General features: G+C 50.0%; 1 protein-coding gene across 1 annotated transcript; it reads left to right on the forward strand.

Moving 5' to 3' along the window:
* Window positions 1-3,140: 3,140 nt before the first annotated feature.
* On the forward strand, window positions 3,141-15,320 carry LOC143844018 (uncharacterized). Its single transcript, XM_077350951.1, has 4 exons — window positions 3,141-3,472; window positions 13,939-14,153; window positions 14,332-14,415; window positions 14,695-15,320. The coding sequence occupies exons 1-4, from the start codon at window positions 3,141-3,143 to the stop codon at window positions 15,246-15,248; spliced, it is 1,185 nt and encodes a 394-aa protein (XP_077207066.1). The 3' UTR covers window positions 15,249-15,320.
* Window positions 15,321-24,265: the final 8,945 nt, after the last annotated feature.

Consider the following 24,265-nt stretch of genomic DNA (forward strand, 5'->3'; position numbering starts at 1 on the left):
CGTCACGCCGTTCCCGGTCGGGCCTCCGGAGCCCGCGGAGCAGCGCGAGCAGGGCTCGCGGCGGGGGAACTCCCAGGTCCGCCAGGGCTTCCAGGGCGGGGGCAGGCACAGCCCCAGCACGGGGGAGCCCCGCCTCTTCGTCGGGCAGGCGGCCAGGGAGGGGGAGGGGGTCCCCTGAGGTGCCACGGAGGGGCCGGGTGAACAGGAGGGCGGGCCTTCGCAGTGGTGCCCAAGGCTCAAGGCAGGCCAAGGCCCCGGCCATGCGCAAGGCCCCCTCACGCACGTCGGTGCTGGCCCGGGGGCGAGAGCCCGGTGGAGGCGGGAGGAGGAAGACGGAGAGGGCGGCCCCAGCCCCGGCCCCGGAAGATCCGGGCTACTGGCGCGGTTATGCTGCGGCCCTGGCGCACATGTCGCGGGGCGGGCGGGGCAGGGCCTCAGACGACAGCCTTTCCACCGAGGGGTCTGCCACTGAGCGGCGATCGGCCACCAGCTCATCAGGTGGCGATGGGGGGGCCAACCTGGCAGAATCCAGACAGCCCAGGAGCCGGCAGGCGGAACCCAAGAGCAGGCGCAAGGCGGGCCACAGTCCTTCCACGGGTGAGAGTTCGTCCTGGGAGGGTGACGAGGATCTCAGGGAGGGCTGGTACTGGTTGGAGGGTGCGTTTATCCCGGGATTGCCGAGGTGGCTGTTAAAGAGACGGGAGCAAGCGGCGCGCCTACTCGAAGAGGAGGGGGTAGTGGGGGAGGCCAGGGAGCCTCCCGTGTGGTATACGGATACGGATGCGCCTCCGGGTATCCATCTCCCAGCGAAGGTGAGGGAAAGGGCCCTGGAGGGGTTTTTGGTTGACGTTTTCGCCATGATACGGGGTCAGGGCAAAGCGGGGGCGACCGGTAAGAGTAAGGAGCCTAAGAAGAAGGACCGCCCCCTGCTGGAGAAGTCCTTTGACAACTGGCTGCGGGGCTTCGTGGAGTATATGGCCCTGGTCGCAGCAGCTTATCCTGAGAGGGGTTGGCACTTGTGCAAATACCTCTCCCATGTGTTGGAAGCCAGGGAATTGGCAGGCGAGGAGGCCGCCCTCGAATACGACCGTGCGTTTCGAGAGTTGGCTTCTCACAACCCCTTGGCGCGCTGGGACGTGAAACACCACGACACGTGGATAGTTCAAGTCGGTCCCAGCGTACGTCAGCACAAGGAGAAGGCTAAGGTGGCGGCTCCCAGCAAGAAGCTGGTGGGCCTGGTGTGCTGGGACTTCAACCGGTCCGGCTGCAAGCGCAGGCGATGCCGGTTTGAACACAGGTGTGAAGGGTGTGGGGGGGCCCATGCCCTATCAGCCTGCACGCAGGGGTCGGGCAGCGGTCCCTTTCGAGGGACCCGGCTCTCCGGAAGGAAGGACGGAGGGTCGGGAAGCGCGGGACCTTCTTCCAGTGCAAAACCCACTTGAAATTCCCATGGTATTGCGGGCCAAGGCCCGTTCTCCTGTTAAGTTGGGGCCCCTGGTGAATTGGTTGGAGCGTTACCCTAAGAGGGGGGCCGCCATATTTTTGGCGAAGGGGTTTACCGAGGGGTTCCGGATCCCTTATACGGGGGACCGGGTGGCCACGTCTTGCGGTAACCTGCGATCTGCCAGGGAATACCCGGAGGTGGTCCGGGATAAGCTGTCAAAGGAGTGTGCAGCTGGGCGAATGGCGGGTCCGTTTGATGCTCCCCCGCTGCCCAACTTGCGGGTTTCTCCCCTCGGGGTTGTACCCAAGAAGGCTCCGGGGCAGTTTCGACTGATCCACCACTTGTCATACCCCTACGGTGGATCTGTGAACGATGCCATCCCGGAAGAGGAGTGCACTGTCCGGTACGCCTCCTTCGATGACGCAGTTCGGATGGTGAGGACTTGTGGGCAGGGGGCCCTGCTAGCGAAGAGTGATATACAGTCTGCATTCCGGTTGCTGCCTATTCACCCCGATGATTTCGACCTGCTGGGGATCCAGTTCGACGAGCAATGGTCGAGAAATTTCGCCGTCTCGCCCCCTGGGCGCGGCAGGAGCCAGAGGTTTTCCCGGAAAAGCTGTGGGAACTTGGAGCCACGTGATTTGGGATGGAGTGCGGGGTTCGTTGGCCCCTTCGACGTGGCAGAGCTACAGCAGGGCGGCACACGATTTTGTGACATTTGCTGGCAGCCGGGGATGGTCACAGCCGTGGCCACTGTATGAGGACTCCCTTTTGCATTACTTGGCTCATTTGAAGGGCCGGGGCGTGTCGCACAGGTCCTTGAGGGTCACCATGGCTGGGTTGTCCTTTTTTGGTAGGGCCCTCGGGGGTTGGGACCCCAGCACTTCTTTTCTGGCCAAAAAGGCATTGTCAGGCTGGGGCCGCACAGAGAGGGTGGTGCCTGATGCTAGGCGCCCGATAACCCTCCCAGTACTCCAGTCTCTGATGCGGGTTTTGGAATCAGTCTGCAGCTCAGAGTTTGAGGCGTTGCTCTTCGGGGCGACATTTGCGCTGGCATACCATGGCGCTTTCCGCTGTGGGGAGTTAGTGGCACCCTCTAGGAATGCCAAGGCATCCCCTGCACTCCAGGCGGAGGATGCGGTATTTACAACACGGGGGTTGGAGATCTGGTTGCGTCGGTCCAAGACGGACCAGACGGGCAAGGGCACTGCAGTCTTGCTAAGCAAGTTCCATCACAGGAGGGTGTGCCCGGTGCGGTGTTTGGCCGCTTATATGGCAGTGCGGCCACAAGTACCAGGGGTGTTGCTTATACACGGAGATGGGTCCAGCCTATCCAGGTTCCAGTTTATCGCGGTGCTACGGCGCTGTTTGGAGCGGGTGGGGCTACGTCCTGAATGGTATGGTACCCACTCCTTCAGGATAGGGGCGGCCACACAGGCCTTTCATGAAGGAAAGCAGGACTGGGAGATAATGCGCAAGGGGCGCTGGCAGTCCCGGGCTTTTCGTTCCTATGTTCGGTCTAGCATGGTTTGCTAACGTTTTGTTCGTTGCAGGTTTGCTTCCAGCAGCAGCGTCTGCGCTTGTCATCGGCCACAGCATCGTCTACTGGGCTGGGCAGCATGCAAGTGCCGCTGGATGGGGACCGGATCTCGGAATTGGTGATCAACTGTCCATCAGATGGTCCGGTCATCGAGGGATGAAGTGGGCGGCGTTGATGGAGGTCGTGTCCCGAGAGGTCCATAGGGGTGGTTCCCCGTCTGTGCTGGTGATTCAACTCGGGGAAAATGATATTCCCGCCGCTTCCGGTTTGGGACTTCGCCACAGGATAATGGATGACTTGCGGGTGTTGAGTCAGCGGTTACCGAACACCTATCTGATGTGGTCAGAACTCCTGGATAGGAGAGTCTGGCGAGATGCGCTCAAACCAGAGCGGGTTCATGTGGCGAAGGAAAAGATTAACAGGGAAGTCCGGAAGCTGATGGCTGAGTTGGGGGGGGCCGTTATCCGGCACCCAGATATTTCACATAAGTTGGCTCCCGCTTTTCGACGGGACGGGGTTCATCTTTCCCCATGGGGGAATGAGTTATGGCTGCGCAGTTTGAAGGCAGCGTTGTTTGTGTGGTGTCAAGGTGTTCTGGGGTTGGCGGGAACGGGGCCGGCTGGCCCTCGTTCAGTGGCGGTATAGGGGCACGAGGGGGAGTGTAGGCCAGGGAACAGCCTGCGTGCTGGGACCCTGGGGCGGGGGTCTCAGTAAGAGACCGGCTAACACCGAGAGCGGCCTATCCGGCTGGGTAGGTCAGGGGCTCGGAGCCAGAAGGAAGGGATGGTTGAATGAGGTGGACGCCCGGCAACCATCTTCTGTCCTTCTCCTGGTGGAGGGTTCAAGGAGCAAGGGGTCCTTTCTCCCGGCTGGGAGGAAGGAAGATCCAGGCGCCCCTTGAACCCATGTAGCAGCTATCCGGCTGCACGGGTCACTCCATCCCTCGTGCCAGGCCAACCCTCAGTTCTTGTTGGTTAATAAAGCTGTGGCCTGTTTTTTGCCAAACAAAAGGCTCGCGTAATTTCTGGCTCGCATATCACCCTGCAAGGCAAATAGCAGCCGGCGACTCACCAGAGGCTGCCGTTGCCGCTGCGGGTGAGCGGGGCCGGAAAATGACGCAGCCGCGTCGGCCCAGCTAGGAGGGAGGGAGCGGCGCCATGCGTGCGGCCGGCGGCGTAAGGGGCGGGGCCGCGGGCTTCCCCTTTTAAGGCGCCGCGTGCGCAGGCTCGGCCTCTGTTGCGGCCGAGAGCCGAAGACGGCGACCCACCCTCCCACCCCGTTAATTTTAGGTCACTTCGTCACAGCTGCGGTATAGGGGCACGAGGGGGAGTGTAGGCCAGGGAACAGCCTGCGTGCTGGGACCCTGGGGCGGGGGTCTCAGTAAGAGACCGGCTAACACCGAGAGCGGCCTATCCGGCTGGGTAGGTCAGGGGCTCGGAGCCAGAAGGAAGGGATGGTTGAATGAGGTGGACGCCCGGCAACCATCTTCTGTCCTTCTCCTGGTGGAGGGTTCAAGGAGCAAGGGGTCCTTTCTCCCGGCTGGGAGGAAGGAAGATCCAGGCGCCCCTTGAACCCATGTAGCAGCTATCCGGCTGCACGGGTCACTCCATCCCTCGTGCCAGGCCAACCCTCAGTTCTTGTTGGTTAATAAAGCTGTGGCCTGTTTTTTGCCAAACAAAAGGCTCGCGTAATTTCTGGCTCGCATATCACCCTGCAAGGCAAATAGCAGCCGGCGACTCACCAGAGGCTGCCGTTGCCGCTGCGGGTGAGCGGGGCCGGGAAATGACGCAGCCGCGTCGGCCCAGCTAGGAGGGAGGGAGCGGCGCCATGCGTGCGGCCGGCGGCGTAAGGGGCGGGGCCGCGGGCTTCCCCTTTTAAGGCGCCGCGTGCGCAGGCTCGGCCTCTGTTGCGGCCGAGAGCCGAAGACGGCGACCCACCCTCCCACCCCGTTAATTTTAGGTCACTTCGTCACAGCTGCGGTATAGGGGCACGAGGGGGAGTGTAGGCCAGGGAACAGCCTGCGTGCTGGGACCCTGGGGCGGGGGTCTCAGTAAGAGACCGGCAACACCGAGAGCGGCCTATCCGGCTGGGTAGGTCAGGGGCTCGGAGCCAGAAGGAAGGGATGGTTGAATGAGGTGGACGCCCGGCAACCATCTTCTGTCCTTCTCCTGGTGGAGGGTTCAAGGAGCAAGGGGTCCTTTCTCCCGGCTGGGAGGAAGGAAGATCCAGGCGCCCCTTGAACCCATGTAGCAGCTATCCGGCTGCACGGGTCACTCCATCCCTCGTGCCAGGCCAACCCTCAGTTCTTGTTGGTTAATAAAGCTGTGGCCTGTTTTTTGCCAAACAAAAGGCTCGCGTAATTTCTGGCTCGCATATCACCCTGCAAGGCAACTGTATTTCTACAGCACTTGTAGTAGGAGTTTTGTTTTCTCTTTCCATTAACAGCAAATTTCAAATTCAGAAAAGGAAATCAAAAGAGGGTTGGAAAGTTCTCAATAAAAATCAAAGTATTTCTTGGCTTAGGGGAAAACAAACAAACAGCCTAAGGGATTACAGCCTGATACCAAACTACCAGCCATGAACAGAATGCATGAGATCTGCCATAGGGCTCAGAAACTTCACACCTAGGCATAATAGGTTCCTAAAAAAAACCACCCAAGGTCCACTGCAATCCAGGATCGGAAGTCAAAGCTGCTAGGTCTCAGCCTCCTGTGAGAACTAGTAAAATTAGGGTTGTGGGAATGGCAGCTACGCTTTGGTAACTTTGAATACCAGGTAACAGCACCCCTGAGTTCAGATTTCGAAGGGCTTTTGGCCACATATCCTCAGCAAGCCTACCCCTAAGTGTACCATTAATCTTGAACAAGCTTTTCTCTGTCCTCATCCATACTGCTGCCCCAGGTGTGTGTGTGTGTGTGTGGGGGGAATGAAGTGACCTGCACTAACTGCTCCATGCTTCTCTCCCTACTTGGTTTTTCAAATAGAGCTGGGGAGCAGGCAGTGAGAGCAATGAGGACAAATTGCAGATCTTGGGAGTCTTCAGGATGTGGTAAAGGAGGCCCCCTGCAGGGACTAGGATGTTGGGAGGCATGGAAGCATGTCTCTTTGGATGCTGATCTAAGGTTGCCACCTCTGGGTTGGGAAACACTTTCCCAACACTTGTTGACTTTCGGGGTGGAGCTAGGAGTGAACAGGATTTGGGGTGGGGAGGGACCTCAGTGATGATGCTGTGGAGTCCACCTTACAAAGCAACCATTTTCTCCAGAGGAACTGATTTCTTTAGTCTGGAGATGACCTATAGCTCCAGGGGATCCCCAGGCCCCACTTTGGAATAGGCATCCCTATGCTGACCCTCCCTGGGCTCTAGAGAAGTGCTCACTTGGGAGGATTGTGGGGAAATAACCTTGTTCCTGTGTGCAGCAGATAACATGCTACTTTCCTTGCAGATGAAAAATAAGCATTGTGGAAGCTGATGTTCTATCTAAAGCAACTTACTTTGGGATCAGCAGTGCCTTTTTACTTATGGGGGCATCTTATGAATTTTTCATTTTTTTTACCATTCTTTAACCTCCCCTCCTAGTAACCACGTAAAACATCTTTCCTTTTCTTAATATTGAAATCAGCTGTGTGTTGAACTATATCCCAGTGACATTGTACCTGAGTCTTCCTGAAATATTCCCGGGGAGTTGAGCCGCATACATTTTTGTTTAACGGTTAAAATCTGCACCAGGCATATATATCTGCGGTGGCGGAGAGAGTACATCTGCTGTAAAACCGCAGCTGTATCTCTCTGCAGATACATATATTTCAGTGTGATATATTATGTTTTATAATTAAAATTTTATTGAATTTTAATATAAAAACAAATACATACATTAAAAATTAAGTAGAGAACAAACAGATATTGTATCAAGAGAATACAAGCTGTGGTATGCTAGGACAACAACATCTGACCCATAAAAAACCACCCTGCTTTAGTTATAAAAATACCTCTGTGGCAAGGAGTAAAGTGTGATATATTACTGAAGCTCTCTCTCCTGTAGTTGGGGGGGGGGGGGATAAAACCACTACTTTGTTGTTGCTTCCCTTGAAGGAATGGAGCCGTTTCTAGCATTTCGTGTCTAAGCCAGACAAATCTGGGTGCAATAAATATGTAATTGAGGTAAGCATTGTGTATTTTAAATTTTTTGTACAGTACCATTTTGGATAAGAGGAGTTCCATTTAGGTACTGAAACAGGTGCCATGGCAATAGTCACAAATGCTCTTTGCATACATGATCCACAAGTGCGATGCCTGTGTTTGGTGGCAGCCCGTGTGCTTTGCATGTAGAAGGTCCCAGGTTCAGTCCCGGGCAACTCCAGTCAGGAGGATGACATAGGAGATGGTGTGACACACCTTGATCTAAGTTCCTGAAGAACTATGACCTGTCAGAGTAGTCTGTATTGACTGTGATGGATTGATGGTGTGACTTCGTAGAACATAGCTCTGTGTGTTCATGATAACACACAGGTCCCCATGGTCCGAATTTGACCTTTTCTCCTCATTGTGGAACTGGTGTAATGTTAGTAGAAAGTGTGCTGGTCTTGGATGGGGAAGCGATCATCTCCAAGCTCTCCTTAGCCATGGAGCTCATTGGACCAGTTCCCTACTTTACAGGGTCTTGTCTATTTTGCAGGGTTGCTGTGGCAGTAGAGTGGCATAATCACAGGTATGCCACCCTGAGCACTTTGAAGGAAGAGCAGGAAACAGTATGGGATAAATAATCCCCTCACACTCATGATTGATCGATCATGCAGATTATTTTGTTTTTGACAGAATTGTTTATGATAAGTTTAAGGAACATTATGAAATGTCAAAAGTTACCTGGTTTGTATTTACAGATGTGCTTATTTACAAACAAAAGGATTTACAAATGTGCATATGTTCGTGCATTCACAGGCTTGTCAAGCAGTGGCTTTCCAAGCTTCTGCCTTTCCCATGGAACGTTCTTGCAGAGAGGACAAGTGTTTAAGTTGTGAACTACACATAGAATACTAGGATTACATTTTAGAAAATGTGGAATGCATTATGCATTCATGGGTGCAAGAAGTTTGTAAACTGGATGTGGAGGAAGGCTCCTTTCACAGGCTCCTGCTTGGGGATGGGGCGGCGGGAGGGGGGGGAAACCTCTGCATGTGTTCAGAAGGGGAGACAGTGTTGGAAAGAATGGAAGGAGGTAATGGTGAAGGAGGGGGCCCCTGCTATTACTGCAGGGTGTGATTTGGCAGCTGCAGAAGGATGAGTTAGGCTGAGCCTGCAAAAGGCAGGCCCTGTGTCTGGGAAATGTTAAGTGGGTTCTGACCATGTCATTTCAGCTTTGCTTTAATGTTTCGATATTTCTGCTGTGTTTCGTCTCTGCTTGGTTTCCAGATTTCTACATATCAAGTCCTACGGCATTGGCAATTGGATGTCCCACCCTGCGGATCGTATTTTTTTCCTGAATAACCCACCTTGACCTCCAGAGTCAAGGGCAGACTAGAAATATGTGTTTGTATGTATGCTTAGGGCCATTCCGCACCGGGATCCATGTTGCAAATTGTTTGCGGAACGAAAAATCGCCATTTTAAATAGTGGAATTCGTCGTTATGCATACCTGCCTTTGTAGTGGAATCCAGTTGCGTTTCTATCGTTTCCCACAGGTTTCCGGTCTCTGCAAAAATCGCTAGCCAGGAAGCGCTATTGCTGAGCTGTGTCCTGCCCCTGGCCGTCAAGCAGCCAATGGGCGGCTGTTATCATGCTCCCAAACAGCCCCTTTCCCTTTAAGGAAGGTTAAAAAAACAACAACACACCCGTTGCAATGAATATGCATTGATTCGTTGCAATGGAGAGACCCATCCAGCTAGCAGGTGGTGTTTGAGCTGCCATTTTATCGTTGCCATGCTCCCCCCGAGTGAAAAAAAATCCCCCCCCTCACGGGCGCGATTTTTGGCCAAAAACAGTGTGAAAAATAAAGGGAAAATAAACCAGCAAACGGGCCTCTGTGTTGCTTGTGCTTGGTGACTTTAAACAGAGGGACTGCAGCCGGGGAAGCCTCACTGGGTAAACGAAGGCTTGCATTGATCTCTGCTCGCTCGGAGAAAAAAAAATGGTGATCGCTTCACCGGAAGATCAGAGGAGAGAGCCAGGGGGAGGGACTTTGCAGAAACCGCAACAATGGTAACGCACAGAACTTTTCCGCTAGTGTTGCAGATTGGTTGCAGGAGTGTAGCGCTTTCCGGAGGGTGAATCCACTTTTTGGGATTTCCCTAGAAGCGCTACAATGAAGCGCTTTTTGCGGATCGGTTTCAGGAGTGTTGCAGATTGTCAACGACGTTGTGCATAATGGCAAAACTGTAGCGATTTCAATTAGTAACTATTGTGCTATTTTGGACGAATGCGGAACGGCCCTTAGGGTTGCCAACTCTGGAGGCAGCGCCTGGACAGTGCGGGGTTTGGGGAAGGACTTCATTCCATCCTCCAAAGCAGCCATTTTCTGGAAGAAATCTTTCTCCAAAAGAAAGTACCGATTTCTTTCTGGAGGAAGTAGTCAGTACTTTCATTTGGAGACTGGTTATAATTCCAGGAGAGTTTCAGGCTCCACATGGGGATCCTACCCTGAGAATTATCCTGGGACATGATTCTCTGCTTTAATTCTGAGCTGTGAGCCTAACTGATCTTTTGAGAGTTTTGCTTCTAAGGGTGATATTCTGAGTGAGTATATTAATTGATGATTAATGAGCAAGCCACTGAGGAAGGCTTGAATACAAGAGTAAGTTCTGGATCTCATTTTGACCAACTCTGGACATTAATGAATGGGTAAGTTTATTGTTAGATTATAAGATACTTTATTGTACAGCCACTGTTGTTCCTCTTCGTCATTGTTACTTTTATAGGTTGGACTGGTTTTTGTTTGGATTGTTCCATTTGGAGGCTGGCAAGGTGGCCACCCTGTGCATGCACAGACATAAATAAGCAATGTGCAATGCTGTCCCCAGCTCATAATATGTTAGTTGCACTCCTAGTATGACCTGAGCCTTGTTCATACCTTACATTGAACACATGTGCATCCTACATGTACTTGCTTACCTCGGTCTGTAAGAAAGAGCCGGCATGCATTTATTTTACAGATGAAATGGAAGATCAAGAGCTGACTAAAGGTGGGATTTGAATCACATGTTCAGTGGTACATGCTTTGAATGTAACACAATGCTTTCCCAACACATGTATAAAGAAAAATAAATCTACATGGACTGTATTCGTGTCCCCTGTAACTTATGAACAGGGTTATAATAATAACAGATAAGTTAGTCAACACACTTGGCCACTGATGTCACTTAGTATCTTCTACAAGATGTCTTATGAGTAGCAGGAACTGGGAAATATATATTGGTATATAGATAAGAGGTGTTATTAATAGATTTTAAAAAACTATTTGCACAACTTGGTGTAATAATTAGGAGCACTGACTTCTAATCTGGAGAGCTGGGTTTCATTCCCTGTTTCTCCAGCCATCTCAGTGACCTTGGGCTTGCCTCAGCACTGATAGAGCTGTTCCGACCAAGCGGTAATATCAGGGCTCTCTCAGCCTCACCTCCCTCACAGGGTGTCTGTTGTGGGGAGAGGAAGGAAAGATGATTGTAAGCCACTTTGAGACTCCTTTGTGTAGAGAAAAGCGGCATATAAGAACTAACTCTTCTTCACTCCAATCTTTAATTTCTCTGCAGTTTAGACTGCATTTACAAGCCAGACATCTTCATAACTGGAATATTTTATTCATCAGCCAAGCCAAGCCAGTGTGATGATTCTAGAGTGGAACAGATTTTCTTCTTTAAAGAACAACAACCACAGTGTGACAACACGGTCTTCATGCACTTAATGCGGCTATTGTCCTTTAGCTTTCAACACACTTCCCCAATTAAGCTGTTCAGGGTTAGCACTTAAATAGCTAACCTTGCTGCTACAAATTGATTTATCCCCCAGTGACTGTCAGAGCAGCTGACCAAATTGCCAGGGAGAAACTTTTCTTTTAATTTAGGGTTGTATCTGTCTGTGTGGACCAGATTTCACTGCTTTTTCTAACCATGGTCTCAAGATCATCTCCTCTGATTTAGAGCTAAGAAAAATTTTCTATCCAGGTGAAATTAGGCAGAATGAACCCTGATTATGTTTCTTGTAATTAGAAATAGTGGTGGGTATAGTGTTGTTCAAAAGCAACTTGATATTTAGGAGCTTTTCTGTGATCACCTAAATGTGTCTGTTTTTCTTAAGTTCATAATGCTGGCACATGTGCACTAAGTCACGTGCATGCGTTTTATTAGACTGATCACTGGGTACTGTAGTTCCCATCACAAGCCAAGAATGCTTGGAAATGCTGTAGACCTCCTTCCCAAACTAACAGCCCCAGGAATAAAAGAAAGTTCATAGCAAGTGATTAAATTATTATTGAGAACAGGGTAACATTAAATCACTTCAAGCCTTGCCAAGTAATTCAAGTCTTGCATGTCATTCACCTGGTTTCACAGGTGCTTCTCCATTGGGAATGAGCTAACATTGAAGAACTTTTACACATGCAGCAGCATAGACAATCTGAACACCAAAAGCACATATGCAGAATCTCAGGGGCATTTCCCACGGCTTAAAAATAGCACAATGGTTGCTGATTGAAAACGCTACTAATTTGCCATAACGCACGACGTCGTTAACGATCTGCAACAATCCTGAAACCGAACCGCCAAAAGCGCTTCGTTGTAGCGCTTTTAGGGGAATCCAGAAAACTGGATTCACCCTCCGGATAGCGATACACTCCTGCAACCAATCTGCAACAGTAGCGCTAAAGACCTGTGCGTTACCATTGTTGCGGGTTCTTCAAAGTCCCTCCTCCCGAGCCTGTCCTCCAAACTTCCGGCGAACTGTTCGCCATTTTTTTTTTCTCCGAGCGAGCGGGGATCTACGAGGCAACGGGACAGCGACTGGCTTTCAAGCACGATCACTTTCGGAAATTCTGCCCGGACACCACAAGAGTTTTTCACAAGCACAGTGGCACACACCGTCACGTTCCCAAAATTTGCCCAAAGCTTAAAACCCCGTCTACCATCGGCCAGTCCTAGCGGAGTCAACGTACAGGGAGCATTTTAAAAAATTTTCCTCTGAGCGTGCCAACGAACATTCGCCGCTCGCAGTCTCCTGCTTAGCTTAGAGGGGTTCAATAGACATGATTCGTGGTGATATCATGAGGGGCGGCTTATGTGTAGTGGGTCTTTGTGTGGTTCCCGGTGCGTGCTTGTGCTTGGGTGCGGACAACCCCTTCCATTGGCGGCTAGACCGGCAAGCGGAGTTGCCGTCCCCCGTTCATTTTAAAAAATTTTCCTCTGAGCGTGCCAACGAACGGTCGCCGCTCGCAGTCTCCTGCTTAGCTTACAGGGGTTCAATAGACATGATTCGAGGTGATATCATGAGGGGCGGCTTATGTGTAGTGGGTCTTTGTGTGGTTCCCGGTGCGTGCTTGTGCTTGGGTGCGGACAACCCCTTCCATTGGCAGCTAGACCTCCGGCAAGCGGAGTCGCCGTCCCCCGTTCATTTTAAAAAACATTCCTCTGAGCGTGCCAACGAACGTACGCCAGTAACATGTCATGTTTGGTTGATTTATGCTGTGGCTGGTGAATATTATTGGGGAACTGCCGAGTACTGCCGCACTTGCTCTCGGTTGAACACCGGCATGCGTTTGTGTAATGGCGGACATTTTCCTAAAATGGCTCCCGCTGCATGTTCAAACTGCTCTTCTCGCGTGTAAACGAATAAGCGCATGCGTTAAGTCAAACAACAAGGGCGCCAATCTGGCCATTAGGAGCAGATCCTGTTCCCGCGCGAGGAGCTTTGAACGTGACATGTGACCTAATGTGGCCAATGCGCGTGTCCCCTACTGCCCTCTACCAATCAGGAGCCGGCTAGTCCCTTTGTCTTTGTGTGCGGGAAGGTATATGATCCGTTGCACCCTGCACCTCCCACCACCATTTTGCTCAGCTACTAGCGAAAGCAACATGGAATCGTCTTCTCAAGCCTCGTCCGTCCCTGCAACCGGCCGTGGCCCAACTTGGAGGGACGCGGAGATCAGGGACCTGATCGGGATTTTCTCGGAGGAGAAAATCCAGGACGCGTTCCAGTCCTCCCACAGGAATAGGGAGGTCTTCGAACAAGTGGCCATTAAGATGCGCGCCCTGGGCCACAACAGGACCGGCCTTGAATGCCGGTCGAAGACCAAGACAATGAGGGCAGAGTACATACGTGCCGTGAACCATAATAAGGGTTCCGGCAACGAAAAGGTTACCTGCCCCTACTTCGAGGAGCAGCGCCAGCTGTACGGAGACGGGGAAGGATCCGGCAGGCCGAAGCGCGTCGGCCGGAGCCTTAAGGTGGTTCGGAAGCCGGCTGCCCCGGTCGAGGAACCACCCGCTGAGGAGGATCCCGGCGAGGGCACCTCGTCCAGCTTTCGCCCTCCACCCCCCGTCCAGCAACGAGCCGCGGAATCGGTAACGCTGGACCTGATCGCCATCGTTCCTGGGGAGCCAGAGGAGGCTCCTGAGCAAACGCCCCTTGCCTCCGGTAAGTGATTTTCTTTTTATTTTATATTTCCTTTTGAGCAAATGTGTGTTCTGACGTTTGGGCATCGTTTTCTCGTGTGTTCGTTGCAACGCATAAGATGGTAGGCTGTGGAGTGCTTGCTGTGGTTACTATTTGAAACGGTTTTAATTTTATAATTTAATTTTAATTTTTAAAAGATTTTAAAAGATGGTAGGCTGTGGAGTGCTTGCTGTGGTTACTATTTGAAACGGTTTTAATTTTATAATTTAATTTTAATTTTTAAAAGATTTAATAAGATGGTTGGCTGTGGAGTGCTTGATGTGGTTAGTATTTGAAACGGTAATGTTTAACCAACAGCCCCAAAATATTTGCTGCATGCCTCGCCCATAGGCCTTCTGCAGTACTTTGGCTCACTACTTTGGGAGCTTGCTTTGTGGTTCATGGTGTATGCTTGCTCATTTTTCACTATTTTCTGCTCTTGTCCACAGAGACACAGTTGCCAGGGACGGGGCCCCTAGAGTCTCCAGCAGCACCTGACGTGGATAGTGATTCGGGGGCATCAACTAACATTGGTAAGTATTAGTAAAAATAGGGGGGGGGCTGTTTTAACTGCTTTGTGCTTTTCTGTTTGTGCAGGGCAGCAGCACTGCTAAGAGAAAGAAGAGAGTCCCTCTGCGTTGCTGGTGTAGGCTTTGAAGCTGGCTTTGCCACCCTTTGGTCCTAGATCTGTTTTTTTTCCTTTTTTTGCAGATTTCATACCCGGAACACAGGAGGAGGAACAGCCTGGGGTGCTTGGACCTCCTGCCCGGCGCAGGCGGATACAGATTCAAGATGGTGAGCGTGCATGACCTGTTCCTTTCGAGCCATAGCTGCAGGACAATGTCGCTAGGCACTAACCATGTGCTCCCTTTTAATTGTTGAGAGTCCTGCTGTGAAAGTAGGCAAAAGTAAAAGCACACCATGGGCAAACAAACAATAGCCATGTGCTCGCCGGGGATTGTTTAAATTCTTGGCAGGAAAACACGGGGACAAAAAAGAACACCATGTCCACCATGGTGTGTTTTGACTTTATTGATGTTACTAACAGTTTTGTTTCTCATTTTTTGCCAACAGAGGTTCTTTCAGATGAGGAGGAGGAACCACCCCTGGCTCCAGGCAGCCCACCACCTAGAGGTGCGCTCCCAGCAGAGGAGAGGCTTACGAGGGAACGCGGCAGGCTGAGGCGCGTCTCCGTCTTGACAAGCGTGGGAGAGAGGCTCCTTGAGCACTGCTATGAGGAGTCACGGCGTGCCGCGGCCGCTGACCAAGCCATGCTCACACTCATTGCCCAGGAGGGGAGAAAATTGAGGGCAGTCCTTAGAGAGACAAACCAAATCCTACGCGAAGGCGTGGAGGAGGTGCGACTGATAAGGAGACTCATGGAGAGGGCTGTAGTGGTCATGGAAAGGGCCTACCCTCCACAAATCGCCCCCCCCCCCACCACCACCCACACCAACACCACCACTTCCAGCACCCACCCCACCGACTCCCTCTCAGAATGCCTCCACCCAAACAAGAAGGAGGACTATTCTCGGAAAGAGAAAAATAAAACCAGCAGACAAGTACTCCCCCTCCTAGTTTTGCCCACTTTTTCTATTTCATGGTATCTGTGTTTTGTTGTTTGTTGAATAAAGTTTATATTTTTGACTCTGTCTCTGTGTACCCTACTGTAGAATCTGCAAGGCCGAAAGCGGCCTCTCTAGTGATTGTCTATATTGTGGTACTGCTGTGTGGGTTGGAGGTTGGAGGGGTGTTAGTTCAAGGAGTTTTAGGAGTGTGGTGTGGGGTTAAATATGTGCGAGTTTAAGAAGTCACACTGGAGTCTTGTTATAAAATTTGCAATAACATTTTATTTTAAAAAACATTTTAACAGGGGAAAAACATTAGGGAATGAAACTTGGAGCCCCACCAGCACCACCACCCCCCACCCCCCTGGAAAACCTATTTTTTTTAACAAAAGTATACATTTAACAGGGGAAAAACATTAGGGAATGAAACTTGGAGCCCCCCCCCAACCCCTACCCCAAAACACAAACAGGAAACAAAACTCAGGTCCCACTGCTCCCCTGCCCAGCCCCTTCCATCTCCCTCACTCTCCTGCTCAACCTTCCCACGGACCCCCGGACTTTGCGGCGGAAGAGGTCCTCATCCTCCTTCTTCTTAACTGTGTGGGGAGGGAGAAAAAGTACACATTAGTGCCACACATATTTTCAAATTTCTTTAGTTTACATGCATACACTTTTAAGTGGCCTTAGCCACAGTGTGAGAAGAGTTGGGCAGTGGGGAACATAACCTACGTTCTTCCGCCTCCCTCTGTTGCCTTTGCTGCTCAATCTCCCCTTTCAGCTCTGCCACTTGAGCCTCCAGGGAAGTAACTCTGGCCTCCATGGCACGCAGCCTTGCCTCCACAGTTTCAGCTATAGAAATCAAACAAAGAATTTGATCACACTCCAAAAGGAAGCATCACATCAGGCTCCCATATGGCTCCATGGGGGTACACACACATGGGTCTCCCTCACAGACATAAAACTCTCACCTGCAGCCTGTCCCGAGGTGGAAGGTCCCTCTTCCTCCCCCTCCTCACGCTCAGGTGCTGTTGCCAGCTTGGATGGTGATTGTGTGGCTGGGCAAAGAAAAAGACAAATCATAAGTAAAAGCACACAAACCAGAGATGAAACACAGCTGGTGGACACACCACAGTTAGAGTCTAAGCGCATAACCAAAGTGGTTCTACAGTACTGGCTGGCTAAGTCAGAGGGGGTTGACAGCATCTAAATACTTTCTCGAATTTCATTGGGGACAGTAGGGGAAAGAGGCAGCTAGTCATTCCATGCATGTTTAAGGGCAAAACACAACGAGGGCAGCACTCACCCATATGCCTCCTCATGTCCAGGGGGGGCTTCCCAGCCTTCTCCCATATTTTAACCATCTGGTCGTGGAAGACCGTTCTCCCACTTGGCTGCGGGATCCCCCCCCACTGTTCCAGACTGTTTAGGAAGTCCAGCTTAAGTCGCTTGAATTTTGTCCGGACCTGCTCCCAGGTCCGGACGTAGCCCCTCTCCCTCAGCTTTGAAGCCAACACCAGGTAAGCACCCTTGGTGTGGCAGTGGGTGCTGGCCATAAGGCGGCCAACACTTTTCGATTGGAGCACAAGCTCCAGAAGTGCCTCAGCCTCGGCGCGCTGCCAGAAGGAGCCCTTCCGTGGCTTCGGCATCTTCGGAATGACGGTTAGGGAACGAACGTGCGTTGCTCCGATCGACCACCCCTTTTTTAAATGTATCAAAGCTGCCCACCAATAAAATTATTCATTGGAACATAAGTGGATTGATCCTCCGGTTTGACAGGGGTCGCCAATACTTCCTGGCTACCCGCCTCCCCGAACTTTCCCCATTCAGCGCTTCCGTATTGTGTTTGTCAATTTCAGTGGGGAGTTAGCATTTAGGGCTGTCAAAGTGCTTTTGGACCAGAGAATCCCCGTTTTTTTGCTGGCAAAGTACACAAACCGCACAAGACAAGGTTAAACAAAGAACACAAAACTTTATTCAACAACAGAGTAGGAAAAACAATTAAACACGCCTCCTGTTTCTGTAGATGTGGGTGGCTATGGCGTCCCGAACCTTGCACCCCTCAGCATATATCCTTTTTCTCCTTGCTTCAGGGATGTCCTGTGTATCCTGAAGGACTACAGGTTCAGGTTCGTCCTCAGGGAAGGGGATGTTATGTCCCTTGTCCTCGCATATGTTGTGCAAAATCACACATGCGATTATCAGCGGAGTCACATTGTCAATATGTACATGGAGTCGTGACATTAAACAACGGAACCGTGACTTCAAACGTCCAAAGGCACGCTCCACTACATTCCTTGCCCGGGAGTGACTGAGGTTGTAGTGGCTCTGCACGTCCGTCCTTGGCCGCTTGTAGGGAGTCATGAGCCAGCGTCGTAATGGGTAGGCTCCATCCCCGAGGACCAACGCCGGCACACGCACGCCCTCAATGGTGGCGGTGGGGTTTCCTGGAACAAAGACCCCTTCGTCCATGGCTTTCCTGAGGTTGGATTCCCTGAAAACAAGGGCATCATGCCTCCTGCCACTCCACCCCACCTCGGCATCGATAAACCGGCCGGAGAAGTCCACTGTTCCTTGCAGGAGAACAGAGCAAAAGTCCTTCCTGTTCCCGTACTCTTTTATGCTTCCCCCGGGGGCACGGATAGGGATGTGGCTTCCATCGACGGCCGCAAAACAATGCGGGAATCCAAGCCTGGCAAACCCGTCCATACTCTGGAATAAGGGAAAGAAAAGAATATAAGCCATTGCATGTCAGCGTGGGGTGTATCGCGTCTTCGTTGCTGACCTGTCAAACAAGAAAAAAAATTTAAAGGGCAAAGGGGATAGAATGACACTCACCGCTCCAAGCCGGTCTCCGAGGCACACGACTTTGCTGAACAATTCCGCCTCCATGGCGAGGCAGAACTCCTTAAGGATATCGCCAACCGTAGTGACTCCGAGTCCGAATTGCTGGGCTACTGTCCGGAAGTACTGAGGGGTGGCCAAGTACCACAATGCGGCAGCCACCCTTTTTTCAACTGGAACGGGGCGCCGCATGCCAGTGACTTGCCTCTCCATGCGTCCACGTAGAGCCTCCACGAGTTCAAAAAATGTCCCCCTCGACATCCTGAAGTTGGCAATCCAGTGGTCATCATCCCAGCGAGTCCACACAAAATTCTCCCACCAGTCAGAGGATCGTTCGTCCACCCAGAACTGTCTGGGGAACCGGACCTCTGCCAGAGCTTGCCAGCGTTTCTTGGCCGCCATGGTTACCCTTACAGAACGTCTTCTGCTGCTGGTCAGCGTTCCGGCCACCCGTTCTCGGTACTCCGCGATAGCAGACGTCCGACGCGACAAGGCGGTATTCATGCGCTGGACCACCGCGAGCATGTGAGCCAGCAATTGAAAAATAAGCCTCTCCATTGCAACGTTGACCTGTGCTGCGGGCAGTAGGCTACGCAAACAAAAGAGTGAGGCCGACCGCGTGTCTGCCCAGGTGCATATAAGCAGGTAACCTGTGGGCGTGTACTGTGGGCGGGGATTAACCAATCAAACATGTCAATGCATCTGGTTCCTAGAAAACAATAGAAAACACGTTCCAAGGGCGCCAATGATTGGACGATAACGCGTTGCTACGGGGTTTCCTGGGTTTTTTAAAAAAAAAGGGGACCCCGACAAGTTCGGCTTTAGGGTCGAGGTCAAAGGTGTGCCTGCAGTTTGATTGACGGGCACGGGAGGCCAGAAGCGCTAAAAAGGGACCTCCTTTGTAGCGATAAGACGGAGAACCGGAAGCCTGTGGGTTACGAAAGTGGCGAGAAGTGAAAGTGCCAAATTCCGCAAAAACCGCAGCTGTGCGTTACGGGCACGGCTAGTTACATTTCGCTACTTGAAGTAGCGCTTTCACAAACGGCAACCAAATAGCAACTTTGAGCTCTGTGCGAAATGGCCCTCATTTTACATTCTGATTTAGGGATGCTTGCAAAAAATGACTCAATTCATAATCTTCTGATTTTACTTAGCATAAGTTTGAGGTTTTCTTATAGCCTAAGAAGACTTCCTCCAAATTCCTCCACTGAAAAAAGGCACTTAATTTTGAGAAAGGCTCCAAGTTCTGCTGGCCAATTTATCTGAATACTTTGTTAGATGAATTTGTACTATTCCAAGCAAGGTAACTTCAAACTTTGACAGCATTTTATTAATTATAACTCATGAACACAAAGAAGAATTGGTTTTATACCCCACTTTTCATGACCTGAAGGAGTCTAAAAGTGGCTTACAATTGCTTTCCCTTCCTCTCTCCACAACTGACATCCTGTGAGGTAGGTGAAGCTGAGAGAACTCTGACAGAACTGCTATACGAGGACAGCTCTAACAGGGCTGTGATTAGTCCAAGGTCACCCAACTGGCTGCATGTAAAGGATTCCCCAAACCCAGGTCTTCCGGATTAGAAGTCACCACTCTTAACCACTACACCAAGCTGGTTCAGTTTATCTGAGCTTAAAATTTTTGGGCTGTCTAAAATAACTTGTAATTTTCTTTATCTAGCTTACTTTGATATGCAAAGGAAAATAATAATATAATGGAAAATGTTCAGAGTGTTTAGGCCTCTTTTAAAATCTCATTCTTGATTAAATGGGCCAGGCCCAGGTGTGATGATAACACCTTTTAAAAACAAAATAATTGGACTTAAATATACTTCATGTGCATATATATTTGTTATAGGTAGTTATCATTAGAATTTGGTGTAGGAAGTAACCACTGGGGATAGGCACAAACGGGCTCATGCAGTAAAGTTCACTGTGAATTTTGGCTTGTTCGTAGTTTGCAAGGCTGTGTAGCATGAACATTTTACAAACTTTGGTGCTATATATCTCAATTTGTGAATGATTACATTTCCAGACAGACGCTCTGTGCTCATTTAAACTGTTTACAAAACTCCGAGGCAACAGTAGGATAGAATTCTTCAGTCTTGGAAACACCAATTGGAGCTTTTCAAAGCTTAACAGGGACTGCTGGCCAGGAGGCAACTTGAGGAGGAGGAATTGACCTCTGTGCCCTGTAGTTGGCTGTCCAGAGGAACTGGTGGGCCACTGTGAGACAGAATGCTGGATTGGATGGACTTTTGCTTTGATCCAACAAGGCTCTTCTTATGTTCTTAACGTTCTTACTTTCCAACCTAAGGTAGCTGAAAAAACGGTTTAGATAGATGGTATCAGCCTTTGTTTGTTTTTAAAACTTTACTGATATTCAAGGCAGATTGCACAATTAAAAACAGTGCCATATGGACAGTATAAGGTATAAAACAAATCCTGCAATGCAACTGCGTTACAAAGTTAAGAAAATGGTACTACAAACTGTATTATATATACCATGGATGGATAATGCAATGAGGTGCCCAAAATTTCAGAAGTTACACACACATTTCTTTTACAGAAATCCCTCCCCTGAACAATTTTGTTTTGTAAATTTTTTGGAATGATAAAAGAATGGGAATCTTCCTGACCTCCTTAGGCTGGCCATTCAATCAGGTGGGATACACAAAAGAGAAATAGTGGCCGTGGCTTGGCGCGGCCACCGTTGATGCTGCGGGGGCGCCCAGCGTGGACGCGGCTCCCGCCCTCTTTTGCGCCCAGATGCTCGCAGGGACAGACACCCGCCCACTCTTCCCGTTTTTGGTTATAGAAATTGTATTGTCGCAGTCGCGGATATGCCAGTAGGGAGCCTGTTGGCAGGGAGCCCGTCTGCGTGCGGGACTCCCTGAGGTGGGGGTCTCATTAAAGAGACCGGCAGTGCTCTGGGCGCGGCCTACCCGGCTGGGAGGCCAGGGGCCCGGGGGGGGTCAAGTGGCGGGGGAACACCAATGGAGGCAGACGCCCTTTGGGTTCCTTGCGGCCGCTTCCCTGGATTCCACGGCGGAAGGCATCCCATCCTCCCGGCTGGGAGTGAGGTGTGGAGCCGGAGTGCCGCGGTTCAAAAGCAAGCAGCCGGACGGCTGAAGGTGTCAGGCTCCCTTACCTACATATGGCCAACCCTGCGTTAGGGTGGTCTGTTAATAAACGGCTGTGGCCTAGTTACACGCCAAAAGCTGGAGTCGTGTCTTCGCTGGTTGAGTTGCCACCTGCCAGTCAATACTCAGGTATAGGCAGATATTGATCTCACCCACTTGTTGGGTGGCACCCACAGAAGTGTTGCTCTGATAATGAAACAGCTGCAAAAGAACAAATGAAAAAGGATGGTCTGCAGAGATTTGTCCTAGATCCACAAGCTTTGAACTGAACATTGAACTAAACCCAGTCACCAATTGGTAAACAGTGGATTGACTATGGAACGTGTATAACTTGCAAGCTCTGCTTTAACGCCTGTTTTAATATTTCAGTATGTTTTTAGTCCTCGTTTAAAGTCTGTTAATTATCATTGCTGACTAGATCCTAACAAGTATTCAATGAAAACAGTTTTGTTCACATTTGAAAAAAAAAAAGAGCTATTTCCCCCCAGTCTTTTATATTACAGATAGTTTCAGAAGAAATCGTTCTTTCTCCAAAGTGGATTTTTTTGGCAAAGGTGGTTGTCAGTGCATGGTACTGCAGTGAGAAACCTTGTTCACACCTAGAATACCATGCACAGTGCTTCAGCTGCCAGTGGGGTGTGAATTACTAGAAAAAATAATTTATTTTCTTTTTTCTATCATCTTATGTAGTCTTTAGAAGACACTAAATGTTTGGGCAGTCAAGTTTCTACCCAGTACAACCTACATTGGTCAGGTGTTTGAAAGATCATTGTGTAGCCTCTATTGTGGCTTTTCCAAAGCCACCAAGCAGGGAATTGCATAGGCTTTGCAAAAGACTTCAAGACTTTGCAGTTACCTTCTCAAGAATCCTCTAGGCACTACCTCACATGGTCAGGAATGTGTGTCTGGGCTCAAAGTGTTAGCATAAGGCCAGTGGTGGGAATTCTAAGTGGTTTGTGATCACAAGGAGGTAGCAAAATAACTGTATCCTTCTAAGCACAGTGAAATAGATTGGGCAACGAGGCAGGTAATGAACAAGAGGGAATAGGAGGAGATATAATTAGAAATGACTCTCTACGTTTCTTAAACATGGAAAGGATGAACAAGGAAATGGTGAGAGGGGGAACAGCAAAGAAGATCAGCTTTCCCTGTTATAGAAGTGGATGCTGATCTTTTGTAACAAGGCAGAATTGTAAAGAAAGGTAAGGAAAGAACATGTGGTCCAATTAATTACGCTGGGGAAAAACAAACAGCTAATTGTGTCAAGCAAAAGATCCAGGGAGGGAAAAAAGACCAGAGAATGTTTATGGATTTTTACTAAACTTGCAGTTAAAAAAAAAAAAACACAATAAAAAAGCACGGCAAAGACTCACTGCAACTGCCAGTTGACGCTGTGGAGGGCTGGCTCGAGGTGGATGCGACTGCCCCAGCAGCCCTGGTGCAATGCGTGCTTGCAGCGCGCACAGCATAAAAAGGAGAGGTAGATGTTCTCTGTTAATATTTCATCACAATTGCGGGACTGCATAGGATGGAGCCTGTTGGCAGGGAGTCCGGTGTGTGATTGGACTCCCTGGGGTTCGGGACTCCATAGGACAGGGCATGTAAACGAACGTGGCTTACCCAGCTGGGAGGCCAGGGGCTCGTTTTGCCAGGTGGCCTGGGGACAGCCAAATGAGGTAGATGCCCGTTGGCTCCCCCGCATAGGTTGCTTTCCTTAAGGCAGACTTCAATAGGCAAGGGGATCTGCTGTCCCAGCTGGGAATGGTGAAGGTCCCCAGGGCGTCTCTGGATTCCACGGGTTGTGGTACAGCCCGCTGACTGCTAGGTCAACTCACCTGGGGGAGGTAATAAAAGCTGTGACATTGTTTATCCCAACATTGTGTCACGTCTTAATCCAGCCCAAAATGCCTTCCTGCAAGATAATACATTTTTAAAAAATCACCCTGATCCTTAACAGGAAAATACTTCCTACAAGGCTGAGCTCTAGCAACAGTCCTTTCCATGTCTCCCCCTCCCAGGCATGCATGGCAGAGTTTAAACCAACAAAGAAGAACAACGTACCAAACTGTTTAAAGAAGTAAAATAGTTTTATTTATAAGAGAAACAATGTAGACACCTAACAGTCTAAGTGTTCTGTTGTCTTCATTTGGTCTGTTCTAGAGGCAAGCAGCAGGTAGTGGGCTCAAAGGAGCAGGATGTCTCCAACTGAGCTAATAAGGACCCTGGAAGAGATTTTTTTTTGGGGGGGGGATCAGAAAGTTCCTATTGTAACTATGCTGAATATGCATCTCCCCCAATGTTCCCTGTATGACCTTCTTCATATGTTTTTGAATCGTGTACACTACAGATCATGCATGTTCTAACATACACAGCCCTCTTGGAGTAGGTTGAATGAATCCCCGAAGAGTGGTGTTTGGTCTCTTCCTGTGGGAAAGGGAAGATTTCCCCAGAAGCCTTTGCAGCATCCCAGAAGACTTCCATTTCTGGTGAATAGTTTTGTCAGCAGATGTAACCACAACTCTAAGTTAATTGTTGTCAGCAGTATCATATCACAAAAATGATATGCAAAGGGTTGAAACTCCTTTGTACTAGCTCTGTTTTTTTTTTTACCCCTGGCAATCACCAGAAGTTTAACAGGTAAATCCTGACTTGAAGAAAGTCCCTGCATATAGAGCTGCTGTTAAAGGCAGGTGATAACCAGAGCAATTCACCTGCTCTTTAGTTTGGGTTGTGGCCTGCAAAACCCTTTCAGCTCTGCTGGGCTCAATACCCAGAAACAGTTACAGTCACCATGAGTACAGTCACAAGGAACCCCACCATCCTTTGTGAATCTACATGTTTTTGCCTCAGTTCCACTTACTTAAATGGAGAGCTTTACAGGAGACGTGGCTTGTGGGTTTCATCTGAGGGAAAATAAATAAAACAGGCTTCTCCTATTAATCTTGAAAATTCTTGGCAGATGTTTCTAAGGCCCAAGCATCATTTGCCTGGGACAGAAAGAGACTTGTAGTATGCCTCCTGGCATCATCCTATGCATGAGTCATGAAAAAAAATGTCTGTTTTATTTCTGAAATGATATAAACAGACTGTATCA

The sequence above is a fragment of the Paroedura picta genome, chromosome 8, assembly GCF_049243985.1.
Source record: "Paroedura picta isolate Pp20150507F chromosome 8, Ppicta_v3.0, whole genome shotgun sequence".
In the NCBI taxonomy this organism is placed as follows: Eukaryota; Metazoa; Chordata; class Lepidosauria; order Squamata; family Gekkonidae; genus Paroedura; species Paroedura picta.

What these genes read in the sequence shown, in the direction of transcription:
- LOC143844018 (XM_077350951.1), top strand. Translation starts at nt 3,141, where the DNA reads ATGAAGTGGGCGGCGTTGATGGAGGTCGTGTCCCGAGAGGTCCATAGG. An exon ending in GGGGGCATCAACTAACATTG is followed by an intron (nt 14,154 to 14,331) that starts GTAAGTATTAGT and finishes CTTTTTTTGCAG; the next exon opens with ATTTCATACCCGGAACACAG. An exon ending in GCGGATACAGATTCAAGATG is followed by an intron (nt 14,416 to 14,694) that starts GTGAGCGTGCAT and finishes TTTTGCCAACAG; the next exon opens with AGGTTCTTTCAGATGAGGAG.